General features: G+C 44.3%; 1 protein-coding gene across 1 annotated transcript in view; it reads right to left on the bottom strand.

Moving 5' to 3' along the window:
• Positions 1-27,058, bottom strand: part of COL17A1 (collagen type XVII alpha 1 chain) — a 31,877-nt gene that overhangs the window by 3,262 nt on the left and 1,557 nt on the right. Inside the window, exons 3-49 of the mRNA XM_032191600.1 lie at positions 26,938-27,036; positions 24,772-24,906; positions 24,355-24,402; positions 23,359-23,394; positions 21,679-21,726; positions 21,139-21,282; positions 19,989-20,144; positions 19,164-19,235; positions 18,980-19,051; positions 18,547-18,612; positions 17,098-17,262; positions 16,452-16,541; positions 16,270-16,314; positions 16,039-16,188; positions 15,159-15,374; positions 14,530-14,568; positions 14,078-14,104; positions 13,582-13,608; positions 13,047-13,109; positions 12,769-12,873; positions 12,211-12,273; positions 11,508-11,543; positions 11,313-11,366; positions 10,910-10,945; positions 10,676-10,711; positions 10,217-10,279; positions 9,805-9,840; positions 9,363-9,434; positions 8,974-9,000; positions 8,261-8,296; positions 7,656-7,691; positions 7,357-7,437; positions 6,520-6,555; positions 5,749-5,829; positions 4,931-4,984; positions 4,768-4,809; positions 3,909-3,971; positions 3,690-3,749; positions 3,144-3,170; positions 3,016-3,057; positions 2,801-2,857; positions 2,481-2,528; positions 1,938-2,051; positions 1,547-1,684; positions 1,176-1,259; positions 812-940; positions 220-309 (exon numbers count right to left, since the gene is read on the bottom strand). Coding sequence (XP_032047491.1) covers positions 220-309; positions 812-940; positions 1,176-1,259; positions 1,547-1,684; positions 1,938-2,051; positions 2,481-2,528; positions 2,801-2,857; positions 3,016-3,057; positions 3,144-3,170; positions 3,690-3,749; positions 3,909-3,971; positions 4,768-4,809; positions 4,931-4,984; positions 5,749-5,829; positions 6,520-6,555; positions 7,357-7,437; positions 7,656-7,691; positions 8,261-8,296; positions 8,974-9,000; positions 9,363-9,434; positions 9,805-9,840; positions 10,217-10,279; positions 10,676-10,711; positions 10,910-10,945; positions 11,313-11,366; positions 11,508-11,543; positions 12,211-12,273; positions 12,769-12,873; positions 13,047-13,109; positions 13,582-13,608; positions 14,078-14,104; positions 14,530-14,568; positions 15,159-15,374; positions 16,039-16,188; positions 16,270-16,314; positions 16,452-16,541; positions 17,098-17,262; positions 18,547-18,612; positions 18,980-19,051; positions 19,164-19,235; positions 19,989-20,144; positions 21,139-21,282; positions 21,679-21,726; positions 23,359-23,394; positions 24,355-24,402; positions 24,772-24,906; positions 26,938-27,036 — 3,444 coding nt within the window. The remainder of the gene's footprint in view (positions 1-219; positions 310-811; positions 941-1,175; positions 1,260-1,546; positions 1,685-1,937; positions 2,052-2,480; positions 2,529-2,800; positions 2,858-3,015; positions 3,058-3,143; positions 3,171-3,689; positions 3,750-3,908; positions 3,972-4,767; positions 4,810-4,930; positions 4,985-5,748; positions 5,830-6,519; positions 6,556-7,356; positions 7,438-7,655; positions 7,692-8,260; positions 8,297-8,973; positions 9,001-9,362; positions 9,435-9,804; positions 9,841-10,216; positions 10,280-10,675; positions 10,712-10,909; positions 10,946-11,312; positions 11,367-11,507; positions 11,544-12,210; positions 12,274-12,768; positions 12,874-13,046; positions 13,110-13,581; positions 13,609-14,077; positions 14,105-14,529; positions 14,569-15,158; positions 15,375-16,038; positions 16,189-16,269; positions 16,315-16,451; positions 16,542-17,097; positions 17,263-18,546; positions 18,613-18,979; positions 19,052-19,163; positions 19,236-19,988; positions 20,145-21,138; positions 21,283-21,678; positions 21,727-23,358; positions 23,395-24,354; positions 24,403-24,771; positions 24,907-26,937; positions 27,037-27,058) is intronic.

The raw sequence follows: 27,058 nt of genomic DNA on the forward strand, positions 1-27,058 counted from the left end.
GGATCACTGCAGTCTTGTAGAGGGCTATTTGTGGTGACAGCCAAAAGGAAAAGTTCTGCACTCACAAATGAGTCCTTTGCAGATCGGGGATGATGGTAGGGACCCTGTGGCAGCGCCCTCACATATTGAGCTTTGTTAGTGTGACTGGGCCTGGAAAAAGCTGCTGGGGGTGTGGAGGAACCTGTGGCATGTGGCACGGGAGTCAGGAAGTTGGCTTACTTCGCAGGTACGCTGCTAGCTCACTGTATGATATGCCAGGTGTCCCCGGAGGCCCAGGTGGTCCAGGGAGCCCAATGTTCATCCCAGAACCTGCAAAATCAGACAGATCCAACAATAGCACGTTACCAAAAGGGGCTGTGCAGTGGGAGCAGGTAGGCTGCAGGGCTCGCTCGCAGGCAGTGCAGGAAGGCTGCTGCAAGCTCATCGCCTGGGCTGCCTTGACACAAAGCGGGCATAGATCAACTCCTCCCCAGTGAAATACATCCTGGCCACAGACCCAGACAGAAAAGGAAGATAAAGGAAATTGAAGGCATTGATGGGACTCCTAAGATGGCTAAGGTGAGGTGATGGCCCTCAGCTCAGTTCTTAGCAAAGCAAGAACTCATTCCTCGTGTCTGGATAATGCCTTAGTCACAAGGTATCTTTGTTCTCTCACAATCTCTAATCTCCAAGTCTCTCACAATCTCTGTGAGGACGTCTCTGTACTTAGGGTTTCACTCAGTCAACACTGGAAAAGTTTTCATTGACTGCATGAGCTATTTGGTCAGCTCTCAAGAGAACAGAGGGAAATACACACTAAAAAGACCCTTACTTGACAAGTAGCTGATAAACCGCCTGGTCAACTCATCATAATCCAGTGACAGAGCCATTCCATCTCCTCCTGGTCCAGGAGGCCCCGGTGGGCCCTGAGGTCCAATCAGATACTGACGAATCTCTTCTCCTGGAAATGAAAGACATTTCTTTAGGACTGTCCAGCTGTTTTAAAGAAGCCAGGTGTGAGGGGCTCGCAGCTGAGCTGAGACCTCTCCACTAGAGAGATCACTCAAACCTATGGACGCAAAGCTCCTTTTCCAGCTAACTCCAGCTGGAGACAGGAGACTAGAGGGAAGGGCAGACCTCCAAGCTGCTGGGATGCTTCATCCCCACCTCCCATGTTTCTCTTCAGGGCCACTTACTCTGCAGCATGTCCAAAAGTTCTTGATACAAAACTGATGTAGATGACACTGAACTGACATATGACTGATAACGATCTGAAGAGCCTGTGGGAATAAAAAGGTTCTGTGTCAGCCAAGGTTAAGAGGAAGAAGCAGGTGAAGAGGGGTCAGACAGGGACACAGGAAAGCTGAATTAATCCAGTTTAACTGCTGGAATGGGCTTCCCATGGAGAGCCCCACGAATCAGCTGCAGTCTCACACGGGCTTTAAGGGGCTGCTGCTTAAAGACTTGTTGTCTCTCCTGAGGTTCTGGTCTTCTAGGTGTTGCACAAGCTCAGCAGGGTGTGATTTGGTACTCACAGAGTTTACCGGCACAGGCACAGGGTGCTTACTTGTCATATAGCTCATAACCCGCGTAGCCAGCTCCGCATAATCCAAGCTATTCCCATCTGCAGTGGTGATGATCCCGGGTGGGCCTGGAGGGCCTGGTGGGCCTTGGGCACCGGTCAAATAATGCCTTACATTGTCACCTAGGAGGGATGCCCAAGATATGCTCACATCATTAGAGGGAAGATGATGGCCAAATGCACAATTATTGGACCCTTTTCCCCTAGGGAAAAAGCAGGGCTACAAAAGAACAGTTCTGCAGAGGCCACAGCAGGCAACAGCACTTTGTAATATTCAAGAAAAATAGGGCTGCTGCCTCTAACAGTGGCAAGGGGCTCAGGGAGCAAAAGGAAGACAGGCATCTGCTGACCTGCAGCAAAACCCAGTCATACTCACTTTTCAGGTAGTCAGTGACATACTGCTGGATCTCTTGAGAGGAACTTCCACCTGGGCCAGGAGGACCGGGTGGGCCGGGAGGACCTGGGGGTCCCTGAATTTGTCTGGATCCACCTACAGAAATCATTGCAAGGAATGTTTTTGGCATGGTGCATTAGACCAAGTAATGCTAAGCATTGAGCTTGCATTAAGCCCTTCCCACAGGTCTGGGAAGAGCTTTGGGAATGACCTATGCAGTCAGTGGCTCCCCTTCTATCTCCAAACACACTCTAAGCATGGGCTATTAGGTAGTGAGTCTTTAATTCATTTGGCATCTTACAACTCAGCCTATGCAGATGGGCAGGGCTGCATCCAGAGATTTCCCTGGCTTTGTACTGACAGACCTGCTCAGTTTGTGCACTGAAAACAAAGCTGTGCAGAAATGTGGATAGAGAGCCAAAAAGCACCCAAAGCCATTAGGCTAACCCCACTGCCCTGCTGCTCCCAGTCCCGGACAGGAACATCAGCATTTCCTGGTAGCATCAGAGCAATGACAGTTCTTACCTCGAGATGTTCCTGGGATGCCAGGAGCGCCTGGGACACCTGCATCACCTGGAAAACAGAATGAAGGAGACAGACAGTTATTGCAGGTTTCACTGCAGGCTGCACCCTTGGTTTGTAAACCAGCTGAGCTACATCTTGGCAGAGAGGCCACCACCAAGCCCTTGGAGGAATTCAATTGCCCCGGTTCTGCTGTGCCTGAAAAGGCAGGGGTGGGAACAGCTGCAATTCCCAAAGGAGCAGGCTGCTCCATCCCTTAGTCCCAACCCGACACAACTGTGTAAGGCCACCAGCAAAGAAAGAAGGAAGATTTTTAACTTCACCTTTGGGTCCTGGCGGGCCTGGTGGGCCTGGAGGTCCCTGCATGGTGACTGTACCACCTGCCAATTGCCAAAGGAGAGTTAGAGATTCGAAGGAATAGAACGTGTGGACAAAATCCTGGCTCCACCAAAACTGAGTTAGGATAGAGCAGGACTTTGCCCCCTGGCATCTGCTTATGGACAATGAATTTAAAGGAGGAAAAGGGGTACAGACTGACCATGGGAGAAGAATCCTGGAAGGCCAGGTTCACCCGGTTCTCCTGCATGGGACACAGAATGGAGGAGCAGTCATATACACAAACAAGCCACGCTGCACCCCAATGACATCCCCTGGAAGCTTTCTTACCTGTGAATCCTCGTGGACCTGGTTCGCCTGCAAACAGGGGAGCAGAGGAACATTGTTAATATTTGTTTTGCTCTGATCTGCAACAGCAACCCAGCCCAACCTGCAGAACAGTCTCATGGTCTTCAGTTTGCAGGGCAGGAATGGGGAACGGGATCAGATCCTTTGTTTTCCTACCAACTGAGAGCTGAGCTATGCTTAACACAGCCACCTCCTTGCACTGAGTTACCAAGTCCATGTTCTATTTTGCAAAAAGATTGTTCCCCTTTCTTTAATGGCAAATCTGAAGTTTTGAATGTTCTTGAACGTCAAGGGCTTGCAAAGCTGGGCTCTGAATACAGCAGTGCCTTGACATCGGTACTGGAGACTAACAAATTTCTTCAACAACTGACTGTTTTTACTGAAGCAGGCAGGAATACTACTTAGTGACCACTGTGCCAGCTCTCCTACGGCCACAGAAAGGCAGGAGAGTTTCTGCATCCAAGCCCTTCCTTCTGCCTTTTCAGTCTGTGGTGCTGAGATCCATTCAGAATCTTGCTGAGGACTCACCTTGGTCTCCCTTCGGGCCTGGTGGACCTGGTGGACCCGGTGGGCCTGTGAGGAATGTTTCTGTAATTAAAACAAAAATGTTTCTTTATGACATCCAACAGAACATGATACAAGTTTCCTTTGGTTTCACCTGTTCAAAACCAAGGGTATGCTCTCTGGAACCACAACAGGCAGGACATTCCCAGGGCACAGGTGAGGGAGTGAGTGGGAGGAGCCTACCTGAGGTGGACATAGAAGATCCTGGTCTCCCTGGTGGGCCTGGAGGTCCTGGCAATCCCTCCCCTGTGCAAAAGGGACACAAACAAGCTTCAGAAAAAGTGAGCCTCAGTAACGTGAGCAAAGGCATGTTAGAGCTCCTCCAACTCCAGCCACAGAGATAACTCAAAATTTTCCAAGTAGAAGCTAGTGTCATTATTTTCTGTACATAACTCTCCCCCCTTTTACTCCTTTTCATTATCATTTGCCACTATAGCAGATGTAGGACAGAGAAATTCCCCTCTTTGTGGTGCAGTGTGCCTATCCCAGCTGCCCTTTGCTGCATTAAGAGGGAAGGTTCATATGATCACACACCAGACCTGCTCCCCTTTGCTACCGAGCAGAAAGCAAGGAATGGGGTTATGCTCCTGTCTGACACCCCCCTGCATGTCCTCTCTTCTGGCCATGGAAGGCAAGCTATCACTTTGCTACAAGAAGTGGAGTGGGGACATGTTCCTCATGGTCAGAGCTGCTACATCTGTCCCCAGCTGGAAGTTAAAGCTGGATAAGCAAGAATTAAATACAGAATTGTTTGCAGTTGTTTCCTTTGGGGATTTGAGAACATTGAGCTTCTTCCCAAGAAGCATGACTTATGACTTACTAGTCTGTCTAGCAAACCTTTGCCAAAGCAAATCTGCTCCCTTGGGCAGCATCTCACTGCTGTGAAACTGTATTAATAGGAACCCGCTGTGTGAAATCCTACTTCCAGTGATGTCAGTCCTAACAACTCCCAAAATCCTATCTGGCATACAACAAAGTGCAGGACAGAGGCACTAAAAAATATCTCACTTTTCAGGGTTGTTTCAGAGAAACAAGCTCTTACCTGGTGGGCCACGAGGTCCAGGGGGTCCCTGCACAGATTCACCTAATGATGAAAGAAACAGGGGTGTCAGAGGGTGTTCACATGGCCAGCTGCACACTCCAGAAGCATGCTGAGTGTGTCTCTGTGCCCCTGCTTACGTGCTGAACTCCGCTGTGTTACATACCTGGTGGTCCAGGGGGACCTGGTGGTCCTGCTCGCCCTTGTAAATCTGCCATCACTGTGCAAATGAAACACAGACAAAAAGGAAAAACTTGTTGCTGTGAAGCTACTGCAGCTATGGAAACACTTGGTATGTTGCTGATAGAAGCTCCTGCAGTCAATGGTGGACCCAGGCAAGTGTGACTCTGATGTCCTCTACCTTGCCTCTTCTGCACACTTACAGAGGTCCCAGACCCTACGAATCCTGGCTGTAAGTGCATCACACATCTAGCTTTGCATTTTCTTCAGGACACTGCTAAACCATTCTGTTCTGCTCCACTTATTCCCATCTTGAAATAGCATTTTCCTCCTGTGAATTCGTCCTCTAATTTGCTGAGAGAATCTGATTTCCTTCCCTCCTTGTTGCTCAGATTAACGCACCCTATTAAACCAGTTCTCCCCTTACAGATGGCTCCATCTTCATACTACTCAGGGAACCTCCCTGTGCAAACACAGTGTCTGAAAGGCCAGACTGAGTTCCCACAGCTCTGTGACCATCTCTCCTGCTGAGAGCTGTTCACTAACCACCATTTCATAGCTTTCCTCTCAGCACCATGGGCCTGGTGACATCTAACTCCTTTTGAAAGCACTCTGGAATGCACGGATGATAAGCAGGGCAAAAAGCTGGCTGGTATTGGTGTCCCACCACTAATCACATGCACACACACTTGCCCTATGGCCTGTTGAGGGGAAGGAGGTAGAGGCACCTCCTGTTGGCTGGGAGCAGCCTCAGGACCTCCAGCACCTCTCCAAAGGAAGGAGTGGAAGGCCAGGCCCACTTACTCTGAGATGCCAGTGATGAGACTTCTGTCCTGATAGTTTCTACCACAGCTTCACCTGGGGATCCCTTCTCACCCCGTGGACCTTTTTCAGGAAAAAAAAGAAAGAAAAAGCAAATTAGTTAACTGACAGAGGGTGACATTTTGTACCCACACCTCATCTCCCTGACAATGGGTTCAGATTTTAGTTATGTGAACTGGAAGCCTTAACTCAGTCCCTGGCTCTGAGGGACACTGGACTCAAACGTGGAAATTACTGCACAATTTGCCCTACAAGGACCATAGAAAACCAGCTAAAAAGGGTTCTTAGGAGACTCAGCTCTGCTCAGGCCTTTCCAAACAGATGTCTGCCTAATTGGCAGTGGTTTCAGTGACATTATTACTAATTTGGCTGTAGTTTGTTCTTGCATCTTTCAGAATAGCAGGAGGTATACAGCTGAGCTATATCCCATACCACAGAAAGGCAACTACATTTGAGAAGTGCCTTAAAAATGTCAGCTTCCAGGGAAAAAAAAAAAAAAAAAGACATTTGCAGCTTCCATATCACACTGGCTCTTACTATCCCCTCCTTCCCTTGGGAAGGAAAAAAAAAGAAGAATGGAAATTCTTTAACAGATTAATTAAGCTCAATAATGCAGCAAAATGAACTGAAAGGAACAAATCTGCAAACAAAAGCGAGTGAGATTATGCCAAGGGCTGAGAGACTAGAAACAAAAGAAAACTAATGAATTCAGTTCTCTTAAGGAGCAGAACCAGGGCAGATGGAGAATGGTACCTTGCTGTCCAGGGAGACCAGCTGGCCCAACAGGACCTGGTTTCAAAAAACAAAAACAAAAAGTGATTGTGTTAGATTTTCCTGGTTCTATTTTACAGAAGCTGGAGAGAATCAATAGGTCCTTTATAAGAAAAGAGGCTATCAAATAATGCATTCATCTGCTCAAGTAAATGGAATTGCTATTGGGTAAGAATTCATTAAAGTGCTTGGTGCCTCTCAGACTGCGGAAATAACCAGAATGGTGCTGACCACTACCGAGGTGCAATAGGTCTAACCCTCCTCATGCATTCCCTGCTGCAAAGGCTTGTTCTACCAAATCAGCTCCAGGATTAGCGCCAGCTACACAGATGGGACAGGCACAGAAGTGCCACAAGAACCAAGGCCCAGAAACTTTGCTGCCTGCCACCAGCATGCTAATAATTTCTTTATACTTAATAATTTCAGTTCTGGTGTAAGGAGAGGGATTAGACACACACTTGCTTTACTGAGAGGCAAAAGAGCTTGATTTGAGTTGCTGAATTTGGCCTGTCTCTAGTAGTCATCAGGAGGTAACAGCAGTCTTCCCAGTTTCTTCATTTTCCCAGCCCTTCCTTCTGTCCTGCATCATTGCAATTGTATCCTGTTTCTCTTTTAGGGCCACTGCCTCCCTAATGCTGCCTGAGATCTTGTTCTTTCTGCAGGGAAGGGTGAGGACCATGAGTGTCTAAACTGCCTGAGCAATCCTGACTCCTACATGGGGCCCCCTGGCAGGGACCATAAACATCAAATGTTAAATTAAGAACTAGATACACGGCAACGAATGCAAGCTGCCTGCAAAAAACACTGAAGCTTCTTTACCTGGAACACCAGGGGGTCCAGTGGGGCCAGGTGGGCCAGGTGGACCTGGGGGTCCTGGGAGAGCAATAGTTGATGAACCCTCTGAAAAACAAACACATACACTTGTACACATGCATAACACACACATGCAGCAAACGTGCAACAAATCTAACCTTAAGGAATGATTTGACCATCTATAGCAACACTGGGAGCCCCCAGTAGAAGCCTGGTACACAGTCAAGATGAATTTAGAACGCAAAACAAATACAGAGAAAATTTTCCAAAAGCAGAACCACTTGGACTCTCGCAGCACTACATACCAGCACTGATGACTTTGCCTGGAGCTCCAGGTTCTCCTAAGAAAAGGAAAGAGACAAAAGCTGAATTTCTTTTTTTCGGGGGAAGATCTGTCACTGTATCAATAACATTTTCTCATTTGTCTTATTAAACATGTGATTCCTGATCTCTTTGTCCTTGATCTCGTGTGAGAAATCACAGCACTGGAGGGCTGTGGAAGAAGCAACAAAGCCCGGCTAATCCACAGATATAATCCAGAGATAATCCAGGTTCTCTGATCTTTCCAAGCACCACATCTGCCAGAATAGACAACAGGCCTTGATTTATCTGAGAAAGGTGCACAGATACCCCTGCAGTCACCAGGCATCACGCTCACATGCCCAGGGTAGAACCAGGTTTGCTAAGGTTTTCTCAGCTGGAGAACTAGCTATGATGAGTACCTTAGTGGGTGCCCTGTCTTTCATGTGTGCTCAGCAAGGCTTTGGCTACCAACTATTCCACAAAACTTCCTTTCCTAAAGCCACTAGATGCCACTGTTGATTCAGGGACTGGTCAGCAGAGCAGCTAATCCTCCTTCAAATGAAGTGCTTAGAGAGAAAATGAGTATCAGGGAAGAAACAAAACTCACCTTTAGTCCCTGGTCTGCCGGGGTTCCCTGGAAGTCCTGATACAAGGTAGACAAACAATTTTAAATAGGTAGCACAAATATCATTCTGTTTCATTCAGGTACCCCAGTGAGTTTCACTTGTAGATTTATAAAAGGAACTTCCTACACAAGAACCTGGCTTTCAGCATTTATAAGCATGTTTGCCTGCTTCACAAGGTCCTGACAGCAGGTGGAGGGTTTCATGGCGGAGCTGGTGGTGTCCTTGTGCAGAGGGGTAAGGGCCTCCCTTCTCCCTCTGCTCTCTGAACGATGGCACTGCTCACCAGATTTGCCTGCAACTTCTCCCAGGTACTGCTCCCTGCTCTGAGGCTCCTGGCTAAATTCCCTGGTGACGTGCCCCCCAAACCACTTCTGCTTGCAGAACATCACATCCTCTGTTTCCACCTCTCCCCTCTGTTTCTGCTGCTGATTAGAAGGATTTTCCAGTGATATGCAGGGAACTGAAACACGATCTTTGTTGCAAATTATGTTCTGGGCAAACTTTCAAACACTCCTGGCTCTGCTTTCCTCAAAACTTACGCACCAACCATAAAGTCTGTCTCAAAAGCCAAGGAAGAAAAAACCTTGGAATATCACGTCAGGAGCCCTGGGTTGTACAGAGGGAAAATCACAAAGGGTTTTTGCCTGTATAAAAGTGTGTCATTGATAAACTTAAACATGGTGAAAAAACCTACCTGGAGGTCCTTGGGGTCCTGTGAGACCTGGGGGAAAAAAAAAGGGCAAATATTCTAAGATATCTAAACAAATTTTGGTCAGGGGGAAGGATAGACAAGGAAAAAAAAGATTACATTTGCTTAAAAATACAGCACACAGCACACAGGTGGTACAAGTTGGCCTAGCACCTGGTATGTAAACTGAATGTTGGCACTGCTGTTCTGGCCTGCAGTGTGTGCAATCCTGAGATCACAAAGGGTCTAAATTCCCTTTGTATTTTCTTTTTATCACCGTCTTACTCTACAGAGATCCTCTGCCAGTCTTAACTTCAAAATAAGACTGGAAATTGTTGACGGAGACGTGTTCCTGACCAAGAAAATAATTATTTTTGTTCTCTGTATGCTTTTACCTGGCTCTCCTGCATCTCCAGAAGGTCCTGGAGGGCCTCGGGCTCCTGGCATTCCCATAAGACCCGGTTCACCTAGGGATATAATCACCATTAACAACTCACAATCCACGATTTATAATCTACCAATCCAATCCATTCAAGCTTGGCCACCGGCCATCCCATCTATACCTTCTGTACCTTCATAGCCAAGGGGCCAATTTCAGTGACAGAGGTCTGAGAGGTGAACCCCCATGCCAGAAAAGAATTGCAGTGAGAACAATTCAGTCACAAATTTACAGCTGGCTCCATTATATGTCTCAGTTCCATGCCTACAAGGTGACTACAGTTTTCCTGACATGTCCCAGGTCACGAACCAGCTGCCATCTTCTCCCACCCTTTTTACAAATCAACTGCCTGCCAAATCAGAAAGTACCTGCTCTTCTACCTCAGAGGAATCTCTTACCTTTTTCACCTGGCTTCCCATCACGGCCAGCTTGTCCTGTCCAAAAAAAAAAAAAAGAGATTCTTAGGGACTGGTAAAATAGTAACTCAGTTGCCCAGTCTTCCTACTAAGCAGAGTACAGCCCTAAGCACTAGGAAGTGGCTTTTCTTCTTATTGCATCTGAATAAAACCTTGGCTGCAGTCACTGAAGATCCAGAAAAAAGTTCACTTGAAACTTGGAGTTTCAAAAAAAAAAAAGTAGGACAACTTTTCTGAGTGTACAGACTGATTTTAGCTATCTAGAGAAAAGACCTGTGATCAAAACCAATACAATTCCATTCACAAGTTGTTCCCTTGTCTGTGCTCACAAAAACAGACTCAGGGTGGAAATGGTATTGTCCAACACATAAACATAGCTTTTTCTGTTACTCACCTGGTGGTCCTTTGGCCCCTGGCTCTCCTGGAGGACCAGGTATACCTCTTGAGCCTTGTTCACCTGTAATGAGATGACGCGAAAATGGATCAGACAGATCTTGGTGAAGATGCAAGTTATGACCGTTAGCAATATTTGGTGCTTTGCAACTGAAAACCAGCATTGACAGGATGTTCAGACCTCATGATTCATGACTGTTTCTGGGCATTAAAAATGCTCAAGGGAAGTCAATACAGTTCACAGGAGGGAGAATTTCCCCAAAAGACAAACACAAAGATTCCCACTAAGGATGGGAACTATTTAGTTAGAACGTGGGTGCATAAAATAAAACTCCTATAACCAAAAACTTTTTTTTTCAGAAGGCTAACTAGGATTGGCTGGGCTGTCTGTTCTTTGAAAATTCAAGTAATTCATGTGCATATTAGACAGGCTGCTACTTCAGGAAAACAATCCACTGACCTGTCATTCCACGAGAACCTTTCTCACCCTGGTCACCTGCAGTACAAAAAAGGAAAGGATTCTGTGAGATTGCTTCATTGTGAAATCTTTTCATCAGACAAAGACAGTCTGCTTTCTGACAAAAGCACAAAACAGCACGCCAAAGAAGGGTAGGGTTAATTACCATGGACAGTATTCATATCTGAAGGAACCTAAATAAAATATCCGGAAAATATATTTAATTGATCAACATACCTTTGGGTCCAGGGGCTCCAGCAGCTCCTTTCTCACCTGAAAGATAAATGGATGATTGAACAATAGAAATAACGAGACAGAAAGGAAAGAAATTCCATACACCAAAGAAAGTCATAGAAGAAACACAAATTCCAACATCAGAGAAACTTAAACTGGAACTTCCTTTCCTTCCTTGCAGCTCCATCCATCCATCCATGTTTCCTCATCCAGATTTCTCTATTATCTATCTCTTCTATTTCTCAGTATTTTCTCATAACCACTGAGTCTAGTTCCTCCTCCTCTTACACTTTTCTCTGCTGCTAGCACCTCAACACTGCTCAGATCAAGTGTGTTTCTCAGAGCAGTGCTGGAAAAGGACCATCAGCTAGTGCTGCTCTAATTGCACAGGGGAAGAGAAGTTTACCTTTAGCACCTGGGAGACCTGCTTCTCCTCTAAATCCTTGTAGGCCAGGAGGACCTGCAGAAAAATGAGATGAGGGAGTTAATTCATCCCACTGACGACTGAGCACCACTAAGGAAGACAAACTGTGAGAAGTTGTCACTATTTTTTTTCCCCTCTAGTCTGTAAGGCACCATAGCAAAGGAAGGCAGCACTCACCTGGAGGGCCTTGGGGTCCTGGAGAACCCGTCAGACCTGCAAATAAGGAACACAGAATTGCTTTCAGTATCACCACAATTAGAAAATGAACAAAATATCTTTGAGTTTAACCAGCAGCATCCACAACCCAATGGATGTTTAAGAGATCAGGATCTCCCCAGCCCCTAGAAGAAATGGCATCACTGGCAGCTTGAAAAGCAGGACATTGAATCTACACAGCTCAGTTCTTGTAACATAGAGGAACTGGTTTTCCCTAAGGTAAAGTAAAGGGACTAAAGCCTTCCATCTTGGCTGAGATGTTGGGATCTGTGCTCCAGGTAGGATCCATTCTTTATAGAGCAATTTGGATCCCCATTACATGAACTGCAGAGCTGTAACTCTATTAACAACCTGATAGGGGTATGGAATTTACCCTACCATATCTGAAAGCAGAGAAAAAACAGATGGACACATAACATATATTAAAAACTGACATTTTTTGAAATCTCTCTGCTGATCCCCACTCTCACTAAAAATCCCCACAAATTTATTGCTCTAAAGGTTATATGTACCTACCAAAGTAAATTTTAGCTAAAATGAGGACTGCCAATTTATTTTTCTGATTAATGAAGTGCAATATAAGTGAAACAGGAAGGCTGGAGTGTTCATTTCCTCCTCACAGTGCACCTAGACAGTCTGCTAGGTTCTCTCTGTCCATATTTACCTTTAAGGCCAGCAGAACCTGGGGGACCAGGTGGCCCTGGAGGACCTGGCTCACCAACAGCACCTGCAGAAAAAGAGCAGAAATAGATAATATAAAATACAGTTGTGATCCCATTTTCCATTATTATTTTCTCTGGCAAGTGACATGAACAATCTGCTAGGTAATCTGCTTGTCAGTTCAAAACAGACAAATAAACACGCATTGTCCAAGAAAAAAAATCCCATCTCACTGATCTTTAGGATAAGAAAGAGAATAAACCCCCAGCTTAGGTGAGTTGGATAGCAGGGAAGAAGATGACCTTGATGCTAAGAGCTTTTGCTTCTGCCAAACTTAGACTTGATGGTGAAATCTGGCAAAACAAAATTACTTGTTTGCCCTTTGTAAGCTTGGCACAAAACCCCCTTAAGTCAGATTTGTCTGTGTTGGGAACATCTAAAATGAAATTTGGATTTGAATAATCAAATCAAATCCTATTCCTGAGGTGTCTGATAAATCAGGACCGAATTCCAGCTTTTGTCTATCTCAGCTTTATCCAAGAACAAGAGATCTAGTTCCTACCTCTGTCTCCTTTTTCTCCAAATCCAGGTGGTCCAGGCTCTCCTCGAGGTCCTGGTAACCCTTCTCGACCTCTTTGTCCCATGGGACCCTCCATACCAGGATCACCTACAGGAGACAAATGCCTTGTTAGAAAAGCTGTCTTTACGCAGGCCTTGGGCAAGAAAGATCCATGTCTGCCTCCATGGAGGAAAGCAATGATCACACCAAGCTATGTCTGGATTCCCTTGTCAAGTGCCAAACAGCCGTGAGAGACTCTGAGCACTGCTGAAGATGCTTACCCATGCTCCCTTTCTGTCCCTTTGGTCCTTCTGGCCCTTGGTGCCCAATTGGACCAGGAATGCCTGGAAAGAAAAACACAGCAAATGTTCAGAGTCCTTGTCTGTGTACCATGAATGAATAACACACAAATTAGTGGAACCTGGGAACCTGAAACCTGGAGGGATTCAGCAGCTGGGCTAAAGGATTTATTATTTGCAGGTTGGGTACTCAAAGAGGTATGTCTTTAAAAGAGCATAACAAATATAAGAGCACAAGGAAGTCAGGCCAAGTACTCATGTAGCTGTGGGTCTCTTTCGAAAGTAAGCTGGGATCTTCACACCCCCAAATTAGTAATGGTCAAATAAAGGAAAGTCAGGCTGAGGCCGTGCTTATAACCAAATCTCTGTAGCTCAGCATCAAGGTATTAATCAAGTGACTTAATCCATCTGTACCTTGAGTAAGATTTGCAGTGAAAAATTTGTTTTTGTCAACAGCAATGTCAACAGTAACATCACTAAGCGTCCTCCCTCAAAGGGGAATTGTACTACTGCTCACCTGGGACACCAGGAAGTCCTCGATCTCCTGCAGGGAGAAAGAAATAGACAGTCAGTGAGGAATATATCTTCCCTGTTTTTTTACATTTGACTGATTCTCACCCCCTCATAAAAAGGAGTTTATGTTCCTGGCATGTTTACAAGTTCTACCTTCTCCAGCAATGCCATGCTGGGCCCCTTGTATTTATGCAATGGATCGAATTGTTCACACTACACAAAAATCTCTGAAGCACTTTGTGATTAAACCAGGTATAGTTTTACCTCAGGAATGATTTTAATCCAGGTGAAAAAAGATTCAAAATAAGAATTGTTCTCTCTCCTCCGTGACCTCTAAAATTGCCTTTGCCAGGAAGAGCAAAGACTATCTCAGCAATTTCTGAACCACAGGGTGCATCAGCTTCTCTGTCTAACTTCTGGGGCAATAAAAGTTCATATGCTATCTAGGCCCAATGGAAGGCTGTCGAACAACCCAAAACAGCAGGTAACTCCAGACTCACCTTTAGGACCCTGCATTCCCATGTCACCTGAGAAAAAGAGAAGAAAAATAAGATCAGGAGAGATCCTGGAGATATTCCCAGTGATTCCTCATGTATTTTGTTTTTCTAGTTGCTTTTTATCTTTCAATAAAATACGAACAAGTTGTAGATGAACATGGACAATTCCCCCCTGGACAGTGCAGGGTGCACCCATCTCACCAGTGACATATGGGATCTGGCCTTTCACACTCACACAATGTGTAGGGTGATTGGGCCTCTTGTATTAATTCTGCATAGGTCCAAGCCCTCCACAGTTTAAGTGGCAAACCAGCTTCATGCTCTTTTTGTTTAAGTATAAACCAACGTCAGCTTTCTCACTGCCAGCTGCCTCTTGTGGCAACAACCACTCCAAACTTGAGCATTGCCAGAACCAAGGACTAGGACAGGGGAACAGAAGGACTAGATGGCTGTACCTTTCATACCAGGTTCTCCTCTCTCTCCTCGGAAGTAGCCTGCAACAGGAAGAAAAAGTGCTGTTACTTTGTACAAGTGTACACAGCAAAGTAGCTACTCCCTTCACATACAAACATCCTTCTAATTAGATTTTGAGGCTGCAAGTAGCACAGATTATCAAACACGATATGGCTTTGGGAGTAGAGTTTCCTCAACAAATTTGCCTTTGCAAACCCTTGAACTGCTAAGAGTTACGTGAAACCTCTGAAGCTGGGAAAATGCAGGCTCCTCTCTTCTTAGCCCATTTCCATTGAAAGAGAAATACATAATCTTTCCCTTGCTACCAAAAGTAGCATGACAAATAAGCTGTGGGTTCATTTTTTCTGTGCAGTTCTTTCAAAATGGAAATCTCACTTGCTACAGCTTCCTTTCTTCTCCCATCCCTGCTAGCTTTAAAGGATGCACCACCTCTGTCAGTTGGCAGCATTCTGTGCTCCAGCAAAGCTCTTTGAGGACAGGCGAGGATTCTGTATCTGAGAGACTGCACTGCACTCCAGAAGTCCTGGTCTTTAGGTCCTTAGGAAGTCAAACTTTCCCACTCCCCTTTAAATAATCTGGTCTCATGCAGAAGGACATTTACTCTGCTCACCTCGTTCTATTTCTTTGTTCAGTCTGCTCTTCACCATCAACCAAACTGATTCTTCATTTTCAAGAGGGAAGGTTGAAGAGGGTGCCACACCTTGAAGATAGTCTACTCTTGAAACGTCTTTTGCTATGCTTGGACTCCCATGGTTAACTGCCAGGAAGCTGTGATTGATTTTTTCCAGGTCGTCCACGCGAGATTTCAGCTTTCTCACTTCTTCCGCTGGAAGGTTAAAGTAAAATGGTTGGGAACATGTAGATGCAGGTTCTATACCAGGGACTTCTAATAGCAGTGAGAAGGCATCACTGTGACAGAGAGCTATGGACACTGAATTTTGCAGGACTATTCTTTGCATCACTTTTTTTTTTTTTTTTTTTTTTCCTAGCAGGGAAATCTGGAGTTTAAATGACAGCTTTGGAATCTGATAGTCTCCAAGGAGAAGAAAGACTTCAGACCTCAGAAGTTTTCCCACTCTCCTCACCCCAAGACTATATAAGCCTTCATTGCAGGTTTATATTCCTTATCCATTATTTCTGTCCATTTGTAATATGTTGGTGGCAGTCACGATTTTGAGCACTGAACACGCTCCTCCTCAGCTCTCTGGGTTGGCAGCTCTGGTAGTGAGTTACAGTTTGCTTGGCCTCTTTGCCAGCTTAAACCCTCTGTTATTCTTTCTGTTCTATTCAACATTTTATTCCTCCATATCAAACTCCCTCCTGTAAGCAGAAGGGAGACCTTACTTCTGCGGCTTCCCTTTCTCTCCTTCTCACCATGGCTGTAATCTTTCTCAGGGACAGGGACACACAGAGGTGGATTTCTGTTCAGTCCTGATGTTAACTACACATGGAGGTCTGTGACCCAGCCAGCTCTTGTGTTTATTTCTTACCCAGAGCAATGAGTCCAAACAGTAACCCGAGGAGAAGCAACCAGGCCAGAAGCAAACCCAGGAGCCATTTCCACCAGCTACAGCAGGAACCACAGGGACACCAAGATGGTGCTGATCCAACTGCACCCCCCACATCGCCATTTCGTATTTCTGAAAGAGGGAAGGGCACTCTCACAGTGAACAGCTCCTTGATTTCAGAGTCAGAGTCAAAGTCTGAACAGCAACACTTACCTGCATATGTTGCTTTGTCCCTTGTTGGTACTGATTTCAGTCCTCCTGTTGTAACAGTAGAAGAAGATTTAACAGTCTTTCCATGCACGATCAAACTTAGAGCATGGGCTTGCAGGGGGGAAGGTAGTACTGGAGGCAGGAGAAGGTAGTTCTCTTGCATTGCCATAGGGGCAAACTCTTACCATTTGCATCTGATTTGAGGCCCGTATCTGTAGCGTAAGAAGAAGAAAATCCTTGCTTCTCTTTCTTCAATGTGTCTTCGGCAAAGGATCCTGAACAGGAACCAAATGTAATTGAAAACATTACAACAGGAATTCAACCAAGCCTTTTTTTTTTCTTTCTTTCTTTTTTCTTTTTTCCCAAAGGCAAAAGGCATGTTTTTTCTAGGAAGTCACAACAGTTCTGTCAGTTTAAGCCAGCTGCAGATCTAGTTTCTGTTTTTGAGGCTCCTGAGCTGCGTGAAATGTCACAAGGCATGCTCTGGAGCTTTAAATGCACAGGCTAGACCTAAATGCTGCTGGCATGGTTAAAGGCTAAATGCCTGCCCAAGCTTCATGGCTGGGCTGCAGGGGTTTGAGTCAGGTATAGTGTCCTGAACTCTGAACTCCACAGATAGAGAAGACTCTACACTGGCAGAGTTGATCTGGCTGCATGTGTAGGACTCTTCTTATACATTCCCAAGCCACGTTGTTCTCACTGAAGCTCTGTCAAAATTTATCATCTCCAGAATGTGCCCTGTGGGGATGCTCCTGATTTACCTTCCCCTTATGATCACTGTCCATTTCCCTACCCTCAGCATACCCACACATCCCAAGGAAGATAAGTTACCTCCATTAAGCCCGGTGTTCGAGGCACTAAAGACTTTGCCACTATCCTTTGTCATGATCAAGAGCTCCATCTCCTTCTTTGCTGGGGCATTGTCCTTCTCCAGCAGCAGGAACTTGCAGTCTTTGCGCAGAATGTCATCCCCCTGGGAGCTCAAAACAGTTCCCCCTGGAATATTGGTAAAGGACAGGTAAGAGAAGGAGAAGAGCATGGCCAAAGAGTCATAATTACAACTTACAACAGTTTTGTTTGTGAGAACAGGGAGTCCTGTTGTGATTGGGGTTGCCACCACTACAAGCCAGCAAGAGACACACTGATCACTTGAAGCTAAGTGGAGTGCTGTGTTTCGTTAAATCTTATTAGAGTTGTCTTTCGATATTTCACTAGCAGGGGAACAGCTTCTTTAGGAAATGGAGAGCATGTAGAATTCAATAACATATAAAAATGATTTGCTCAATGACCACCTCACTTCTCAAAAACACTACTACAGAATCATAGAAACTCAGTCTTAGAGAGACATCCAAGGTTCATCAGAGCCAGCACATCTTAAGCAGGTGAGCAGAGATACTCGGAAACACAAAGCACTCCATATCCTTGGGAGCCAGGCATGCTCATGAGGCTTTGAACCGTGGCTTACTGAGGTTGGGCTCAGGCCAAACAAGGTTAAGAAATGTTGCTGTAGTCACCCTTCTGCCATTAGGCAGTATCAAATATAACTGGAAGGGTGTACAAACCTGAGCTTGCAGAGAAATTGACAGAACATTGAGAATTAAGATACACAGACTGGTGTTATTCCATCATTCTAGTACAAAGCTGGAGTAAACCTACATTAGAAATATTATCATAACTTCTGTTGTATTTCCACCTATTTTTAAGGCTTGCCGTTGAGAGAACTTGGATTACAAAAGAAACTTGACTTCCCTTAAACAAAAAATAAAAGTCTTATTCATAGATGTCGTAGTTACAGAAAATAAGCTTGAAAAGTTGAATCCCAACCATTCAGAGACCAAAGGCCAGTAGAAAGACCTCAGCTTCTCTCATTAATCAAACAATCTGATCATCAAATACTTGGTTTTTGGATGGTCAAGGCTGATACTACTGAAAAATAATGGTTAAGTGTAACCTTGCCAATGTTTTGGCTTCATATGAAGCACAATGTCACACGTGTGATCTATCCAGTTGTCTACTGAGTGGAAATAGCTTCAGTAAGATTATCCAAGTTACCACAAAGTGGGGGAGATCTCTCTCAGGCCAGCCAATTTTCTCACTCTGAGATTCTGGGTCATTTGCCTTCTTTTCAGAAAGGCACTGGTGAGGGGCTTGGCTAGTGACAAGTCATGCTCCTGAGAAGTCAGGTGTTAGTAGCACATAGCTGGCTGAATCTCTAACTCACTGCTACCATGACATGCTTGAACAAAGCCATGCCTAAACAACTGGAAATGGTACACTCACCTGCTGAGGCAGACACACCAGTACTAGCCATGGTGTTGCTCTGAGAAGTGTTCTTCATCCCATATGCTGCAATGAAGAAATCCCAGAATGAAAGAGATGGAGGACAACAAGGTACCTACACATACCAGCCTTAGGCTGCACACCGTTTCAGGAATCTTTTCTCATTTAAGGCACTGAGGAAAACTCAAACGAGCAAGGGCTTCCCTAGTAAAAAAGTTTCTAGTGCTTACATAGGGAGTGGGAGCCATTCCTGCATAGGCAAAGGAGAGGACATGTTCCTCAGCATCTCCTCACACCACCCTGCTCCACACCAGCAGAGGGCAGTGAAGGAACCTCTGTCAGTATGAACATTCTAGGCACTGCAGAAAAGGTGGGAGAAGGCAGCACACACCAGGGACTCCCACATTTTCTCTAGGCTTAAATTGTTGCTGACCTGTGGAGGCTGCAGAGGCATTCTGGGTCAGGGTTGAAGAGTTTGGTGTCAGGTTGTTTTGAACTCCAAACACTGCAAAGAAAAATTGTAGGAGTTGTAGGAGTCCTGCAGGGCAGTTCATTGTACGTGTCTGTCAGGACAGTTATGCTGTGAAAGTTTGAAAGGAAGAACAGAAAAATCTGACCTGTTGAGGAAGTGCTCAGGCCTGTGTTCAGAGCATGATTGGTGGGAGCCAGGTTATTTGGAACACCAAAAACTGCAAAAAGAGGAAATCAAATTTTATTACTTCTATGGAATCAGAAATCAAGCACCAAGCCAGTGGCATAGCTACAGAACTTAAGAGTAAGGGTCACTTGAAAATGCAGTTAGTGAAAATGCACAGTAATTGCACAGAGGAAGAATCTTGAAAATTGTGACACCAAACCATGCTTTTACAGAACTCACAAAGGGGAGAAAATCCCATATCAGACAAGTTGCAATCATGAAATAATGTGAGAAAGCAAAGCTTTTAGTAGAACACTATCATGAAGCTTCCTGCACTCTTTCTCTGCATCTGGGAAATAACAGCATCCCTGGTACTTAGAGGCAGGTCTTAAAAGGAGTAATCACAGTCAAAATTTATTGATTACATCTTTAGTGTAAGAGGACTGAAGGATTAGAACCAGGTGTTCTTACAGTGGGCAGAATCATCTGAAGTTCACTAGAGTCTAAAACTAGTTTTAATAGAGAATGTGAGCCTCATTTAAGTCAACAACAAAGCTATCATAAAATTTCAAAGACAGATCAAGCAGTCAGGACGATTGATCCTCACAAACAAGAACTTTCAAATACAGTCATTGTGGAAGCAGAGAGCACGAAGTTACAGAAAAGCGGAGAAAATGTAAGCCTATCTTCTGCCACCTTGATTCTTCCATCATTTAAATTCTCTCTCTGCAGAAAGAGTACTACTTTTGACCCAGCTTCAGCATGGAGATTTTTCCTGCCAGCCTGGGCAGTCCCGGGAATGTACCTGATCCTGTAGAGTGAGACATGGCATTGATCAAGGATGAGCTCTGGGCCATGCTGTTGTGGTATCCGCCAAGGGAAGACCCAGCAGGCAGAGTTGAGGACCAGGTGTATGAAGGGAGGGCAGTATTCAGTATGGTTGTATCATATGTCCCCGACACTGTAAAAAAAAAAAACAAAACAAAACAATAATGGTTTTCAACAGGACCAGGCTTGTGATTTAGCATGCACTGCAGGTTTATGTGGCAGACAAATTAATCTGCCTTAGATTTCAATTAACGTAGTGGAGTCCATGCAGTGACTCCAGGTTAAGATGGTATAATTGATCTCAAATGCCAGCAGACTGCAACCCACCTGAATTTTAAACAATGGACTGACCTGATAGCATGACCATTCACAAAATGCCTTGAGGAGATTTCACTATTTATAGATGTTGTGATACCACAATAAAACACTTAATGTACTTTGTTTCATATTCCTATTAATAAATCATCCTGGAGTGTGAAACCTATGATTTTTGCTTCCCACATGTGTGGCTCTGGCTCACTTGTGTACTGGACTAAAATTCCCAGTTTGAGGCAGGATTTGAGCCAGCAGAAAGAAAAAAGACATTCCTTGTTCCTACATACTGGTGGAGAACAGTGGAGTGAATGTGAACACCACTGCCTCAAGCACTGCTGTGGGCCTTATAAATAACAAAAGCTAGTTATAACATTTCAAATAGTATTTCTATTATTATCAAATTCTACTGATTTCTGGACCAGTGGTATGGCCAATAAAACAAACACTGACCCAAATGTTGTCTTCACTGCTATCTTCATCTTGCTCAGAGACAAGAGATAATGCCACTGTAAGACAAGTTTACTTGGAGCTCTGGTCTCTGCCAGCACTACCTCTGGATTAAAGCTGCTGGCAGCAGGAACTGGCTTAATTTTATGGAAGTTGGACAAGTCACCAGAAAGCCACCTAGAATGGCTCATGGTAGGGCAGCCCTCTGGCATTCTGCCCCTTTCTCTTTATTGCCAGCACTACCAGGGACAGAGACCATGGATTCTTACCCTGATGTTCTTAGCAACTGGGTATAGTGGGTATTTTTATGGAAAAAGAATATGTTTGGAAGGCTCCAGCATTGCTAACTGTTCTCTGCCACGTACCTGACTGAGAGCTCTCGGTAACCATCTTTGTCTCCACCACAGCTTTTTTCGGTATTGGGAGGGTACTTGATGGTGATCGAGTAGGGCTGCAGCTGGCTGATCGACTTCCTTTCAGCAAACGTTTTACATCATCCAGCTCTGTCCCTGGCAGGAAAAACAAGCATACAAATATATCCAAAAGCCATTGTTTCACTGATCTGTAATCCTGCCCAGACTAAACCATTTAGTGGAATTTACCTGTGAGTGTCTACGAAGTTGTACTTTTCTGGGGGCACCACTGACTTAACAAAGTTTCAAGGGCCTCATTTCAGGGTCTAAGTACAACTCTAACCTTGCAAGACCACCATATATCCCACAGCATGCTTCCTTGTTCAGAAGGGGGAGATAAATGAAAGTTCTTACAGCAGGAAAATGGGATAACATGCTGCTATCCATCATATCCATCAAGACTGGATCCTAGAGACACTGCAGACATACCTAGAGTAGCAACACTCGCTGTGTTATACCTGTTCCCCCTGGAGTATAAGCCATGGTACTTACATCTGCCGGAGGGAGATGCACTCTGAAGCCGGACTCGTATTTCACTTTCTGGGAAGGGAAAAAAACAGATCATGAATATGGAGTGAGATGTATTTATGCCCTGAGCTGGAAATGAATTTTTAGGCTGAAGTGAAGTTCTTTTTTCCTGATGTCTGTGTTACCTTGCTACTTGATCTGAGCAGCACTCGTGGCTTATGTGAATTTGGTGTAAATTGGTTTGAGTGACTTTTTGTTTTGGGGTCAAATTTTGCTACTTTTAATTCCAGAGAGCAGTATTTTGCTCCTTGAGGGCCTCTACTGAAATCAATCGAATTGTCAGTGCCAATCAAATGGAAGGTCTGATTATACAGTCCTCAATAACATTGATATTCCACCTCATCACAATTACTATTATTTTACTGGGTGAAAACTTACAGAGCCAAAAGAAGCCTCAGGATTTTAAGGCTCACTAAATACACAAGTTCCCTATTACTTAATGGGTAAAACTCACACTTCCATCTATATAATAGGCTGTAGGATTTAGGCTCTTGCAACCTGCTGCCTTTTGTTTTGTCTCTTTAAATGTAACCCCCAACTTGACAAAAACTCCATTGAATTAAAACTATCAGGTCACAAGCAGACATTTATTAAGCCAACATTCTCAAGAGATATTCCATCTTATTACTGACTTTTACTGTCCAGCACAAGAGAATCAATCTGATTTGGTGGGGCAAGCCTGTAAGCTTGCTACCCACAAGCAAGTTGACCAGCCAGGACATGTGAAACATGCTCCTCAAGATGAAATCTGAAAATGCATGCACTAGAAATGAAACACGGACTTTGGCATTCAGGTGGAGAAGATGATAGACTGGGGCAATTTTCTGAAGTAGTATGAGAAACTGCAGCTGATTCTCTGCTTTATTATGTATGGCCTGGTTCTGCTGGGACGTATGTATTGTGCTAGAGGAGACTGTGAAGATCTGAGGTAGAATAATTGGTAACTGTGACATTCTCCAAGAGGAGTATGCAAGAGCAGACGTAGATTTATACCCACTGCTAAAATTAACTTGGATAAAGTGACATTATAGTTTCCTCCTCAAGCAACTGGGAACATATATTAAACTCTTGCACAGTGATATAATCCTGCTTTCCCCAACACTGTTAATAAATTATTAGAAGAGCTGAATGATTTAAACGATGCAGGTTTACAGTAAGCTTGCTAAACACACCACAACAAGTCCATAATTTCTTCAACATCTCCTTACCACCAGCATGAGACCATTTCAGGGAATGGCCTTATGGTTTGTTACATAGATCTCAGGAGGAGAAACACAAATACAGCATTGTAAAATTGTCAGAGGGGGGTCACAGAGCATGGATGGACTGAGTTTATGGTAGTAAACAGTCAAGATGGAAAACTATGTCCTATACCCCCAGATGTCGAAGTCCCCAAGCAGACCCTCCATTCTGATAAAGTCCTAACCACCATGACCTTTACTGGAGTCCATTTTTACACCGAGCCTTTAAGCAATTGCTTACAGATAAAATGGTTCACATCTGTAGTGGTGTAAATCCACATACCTTATCTGACTCTAGACTTACACTGCTTTGATTCTAGCCAAGGAATAGGCCTGTTTAACATACCCTGAATTATACTGAAGAATTAAAAAAGGAGGCTTTTAAAAGAGCAGTATCACTCACCTCGACTTTGGCTTCTCCCTCGTGTGGAAGCAGATGCTGTGAACACCAACGAGAGAAAAACAATATTAGGTCTTAACTGCTTACACCACCTCTGAAAATGAATACATGAACCCTGCTCAGAGTGCTGAAATTCAGGCAGCAGCCTGCATTACTTGAGGCACAGCTGGGGACATTGATTCCTCGGTTTCTGCCAGGCCCCCTTTAGACCATGAGGTATCTCAAAGAGTGCATAGCACCTTAGCATTTCTGGACCATCTGCTGTTTCTGTTTGTACACATAAATGTTGTTCACAGATGATGATCTCCTATTTCTACAGGCCAATCGGAGGATAATAGCCCTGTTTATGCCATCAACCAAGGCTGGATGCTGTGAAGCCCTGTCTCTTCCCTGAACCAGAAAGACAACCTGATCACATTCTCTGCCAGCGCCGAACATAATAGGCCTGTCAGAGTTTGGACAGGGCAAGCTCATAGCTGCTGACAATATTCAATATAAATATACCACTTGAGATCCAATTCATCTTTCCAATAACATCATATAAACATGCTGAAGTCTAGAAAAGAGCTAGTGCATGGAAGAGCAAACCCAGCAATGGCTCAAAATCTTAAGGGGCTATATTTTTTTGCTTGGAGTTATTCCCCTAGCTATGGGACAGCAAATGCCACAAAGTGCCCTACGTCTCTCTTCTTCTGTCCATGTCCTGTGCCATATGGGGACTGTTAGAAGAGCAGCTGAAGGCAGTAGGTACAGTAGGTATAAAGTATGCAGCCTCTGTTGTGGAATCAATATCAGCTAGAGATACTGATAGCTGACTCTGCTGTCTGCTACACTGATGTAAATCTCTAATAACTCATTTGAAATCAGGAGCTGCACTGGCTGCCAATATAGTGGCAGCACCGGCAGAGCAAGACGTATTAATGTGTGAAAAGCCATTGTAGTCACCAACTCACATGACCTTCCCTTAATACTCAGAGGGACAGTTCTGAAAGAACATACCAAACTCTTTTCTGGGGAACTCTGGAGAAGAGTTAGCACTGGAGCTCCCTGCAAAGAATAGAAAGATGTCATTAATACTTTTTAGAAGACCATTAAGCAGTTTCCAAATATATCTTCCAGGTACATGTCTAATCCCACTGGGTAATAAACATTTCATTCAAAAAGAGCTATTCAGGATCACTTGAAAGAGTTGCTAATGTCTTTCAACAAAAATATGCCACAACTCTTCTCAGGAATGAACATTACTATAAATAGGACCCCACCATTAAAATGCGTCCCTGGTGGCTTATTTCCTAGGAAAGCCACAATGGGATTCTTGTGCTAATTAGGATAATCATGCATTAATATGCTGGCAGTTCCAATTGACCTCAGAGTGCACTACCCATTGCCTGCTTTGTATGGCACATTCTGTGATACCTTCATACGTTGCATGGCGGCTGACATAAGTTTTTCTTTCAAACGTTGAACCAGGTGATTTGGTGAGAGTTGAGCTGGGAGACTGTGCTTGTCTGTAGCCAGATGACGATGATGAATTCAGTCTACCACTTCCACCTATACACACACAAAAAAAAAAAAGCCCTCAGCAAATGGAATAAATGCCCTGGGTGTAGACTCTACAAGTCCTGAGTGCTTGATGTTCCTGTCTTCAGAGCTGGACAGATTTGCATTGGTATCTCACAACTAGAGATGGGCAAGAACCACATTTAGATCTAACTCTGACTGACCTCAGCATTCATGCAGAGAGGAGTTTGTCTTTCTGTTTTTAAAACGTCTCTTGTCAATGATCTCATTGACTGCAGCATTTGGCCTAATGAGGTGAATTAGCCATTTCTACTGAGCAGGAAGACATCTGTCTTTGGATGGAGCTGGGTTTTGGTTTGGATACAGATATACCTGTAAACTTCAGCGTTATATTATACAAAAACTGGGAGATGGTTGAACAAAATTCCTAGTGCTGAAGGATGCAGTTCAGGAGCTGAGGGAAGGCAGACATGAGCACGCTTCCTTTCCAAAGCAACCAGCCACATTCTCACTTAGTCACGCCTTACTCAGTCCATTTCCTGGAGAAGTGATAGAGGTGTGAGTCAGGCCCAAGGCAGCCTGGAGGTTATTAGTGTTACATTTAGACAGAGGGGAGAAGTTTCCCTTCTTAATTCACATCAGTGCTGTGGAAAAAGAACTGAGCAGCCATAATGAATGCTTGGTTTGTGAAGGGACCAGATTCTTGTTTTGAAATCTGCTGCTGGAGTATGATCAGAGTGCAGCACAAGGGGAGCCCTGTGACAAAGTACAATATACGCATGCTGATCAGCAGGATCGGACTGGACATTGTTTACTCATCACTGTAAAAAAGAGCACGCCCTTGTGTTCTCGAAGTATTTTCTAGTTCATTTTCCCCTCTACATGGACCTGTTTTGTTCTGTGACTTTTCCACTTAATTCAGCAGAAAGAACTACAGTGACAAGTGGGCCTCTGCTGGAGGCATTCTGCAAGCAGAATGGGAAAGCAAAGATTAGAAAATGCTTTGTAAATCTTGAAGGGTTCATTATCTCAGAAATTCAGACTCTTTTCCCTTTTTCTACATACTGGAAGAAATAACAAGTAGGTTGGTAAACCCACAGAGTCATTTAAGTGAAGAGTTTTCAGGAATGGGTTCTGTTCTCAGTTAGACTGGTGCCAGTCTAGACAATTAGATTGGTATCTTTACTGGAGTTACTTCACATTTGCCCTGAGGCAAAGGGATTCCACACTCTGGCCTTTAACTGATAAGAGGCTGAGTGTCAGACTGGGAATGGCTCATTCACCCTTTGAGCTTCCACGCCCAACCACTTCCCTCCCTTAGACTTGTCAGCTCTTCTGGAGCATGGAGAATGTTTTCTGTGAGGACAGGTATCCAATCTGTCCAATTGGGGACAGAGAGGAAGGTGTGCCAGAAACTTGGCTGGGAAGTTCATTTTTCAAAAACCTTCACCATGACAATCAAAAAGCTCAGCAAAGAAGGTTGCTAGAGAAGAACTCTGTTTTTACAGAGTGGACGGGACATACTGATTTAACACAACCAGAAAATACGTCAGATGATTCAAAGTGCTAAAACCATGGATACATACACAAGAAAATATGTTATGAAAATATGTTATGTGAAAATCTTTAATAGTAATCTGTCCTCTGCAAGACTAACAAACAGATTAATCAAAACTGTCTTTTGAAAAAAAAAAATGCTCAGAAAAGTTGTGATTTGGAAATCCTGAAAGAAGGGAAATCTGATTTTCAAGTAACTTAAGGGTGGTAGGAATGATATTTTTTGTTATTGTTCCCCTCAAAGAAAAAGAGTTTTTCAAAAAGTTAAAGAAAAGTAACCTGAAATCAAGTTTTTCCTGTGGAAAATGGGAATTTTGCCATTTACTCACCCATCCTCACAACCAATTTTAGGGAAATAATACCTTTGCTTTGAGTATTTGTCATTTCTACTTTCAGAAACTCTGTTTTCCTCACCTCTGCCTCAATCTACCTCCCTGCCCTGAATCTCTCCTCAGCCCATTTATGCTGCCTTTGCTTTCTATTTCCAACGTCTTTACTCCTTACTTGAAGTCACATAGCTGCTGCCATGGGTGTAAGACCTCTTTTCCACTCCACTCCCTCCAGTGTGGGATGATGTTTTGAGCCCACTGCTGCTCCCTCCTTCTGGAAGAGAAGAGCACAAAAT

The sequence above is a fragment of the Aythya fuligula genome, chromosome 7 (assembly GCF_009819795.1).
Source record: "Aythya fuligula isolate bAytFul2 chromosome 7, bAytFul2.pri, whole genome shotgun sequence".
NCBI lineage: Eukaryota > Metazoa > Chordata > Aves > Anseriformes > Anatidae > Aythya > Aythya fuligula.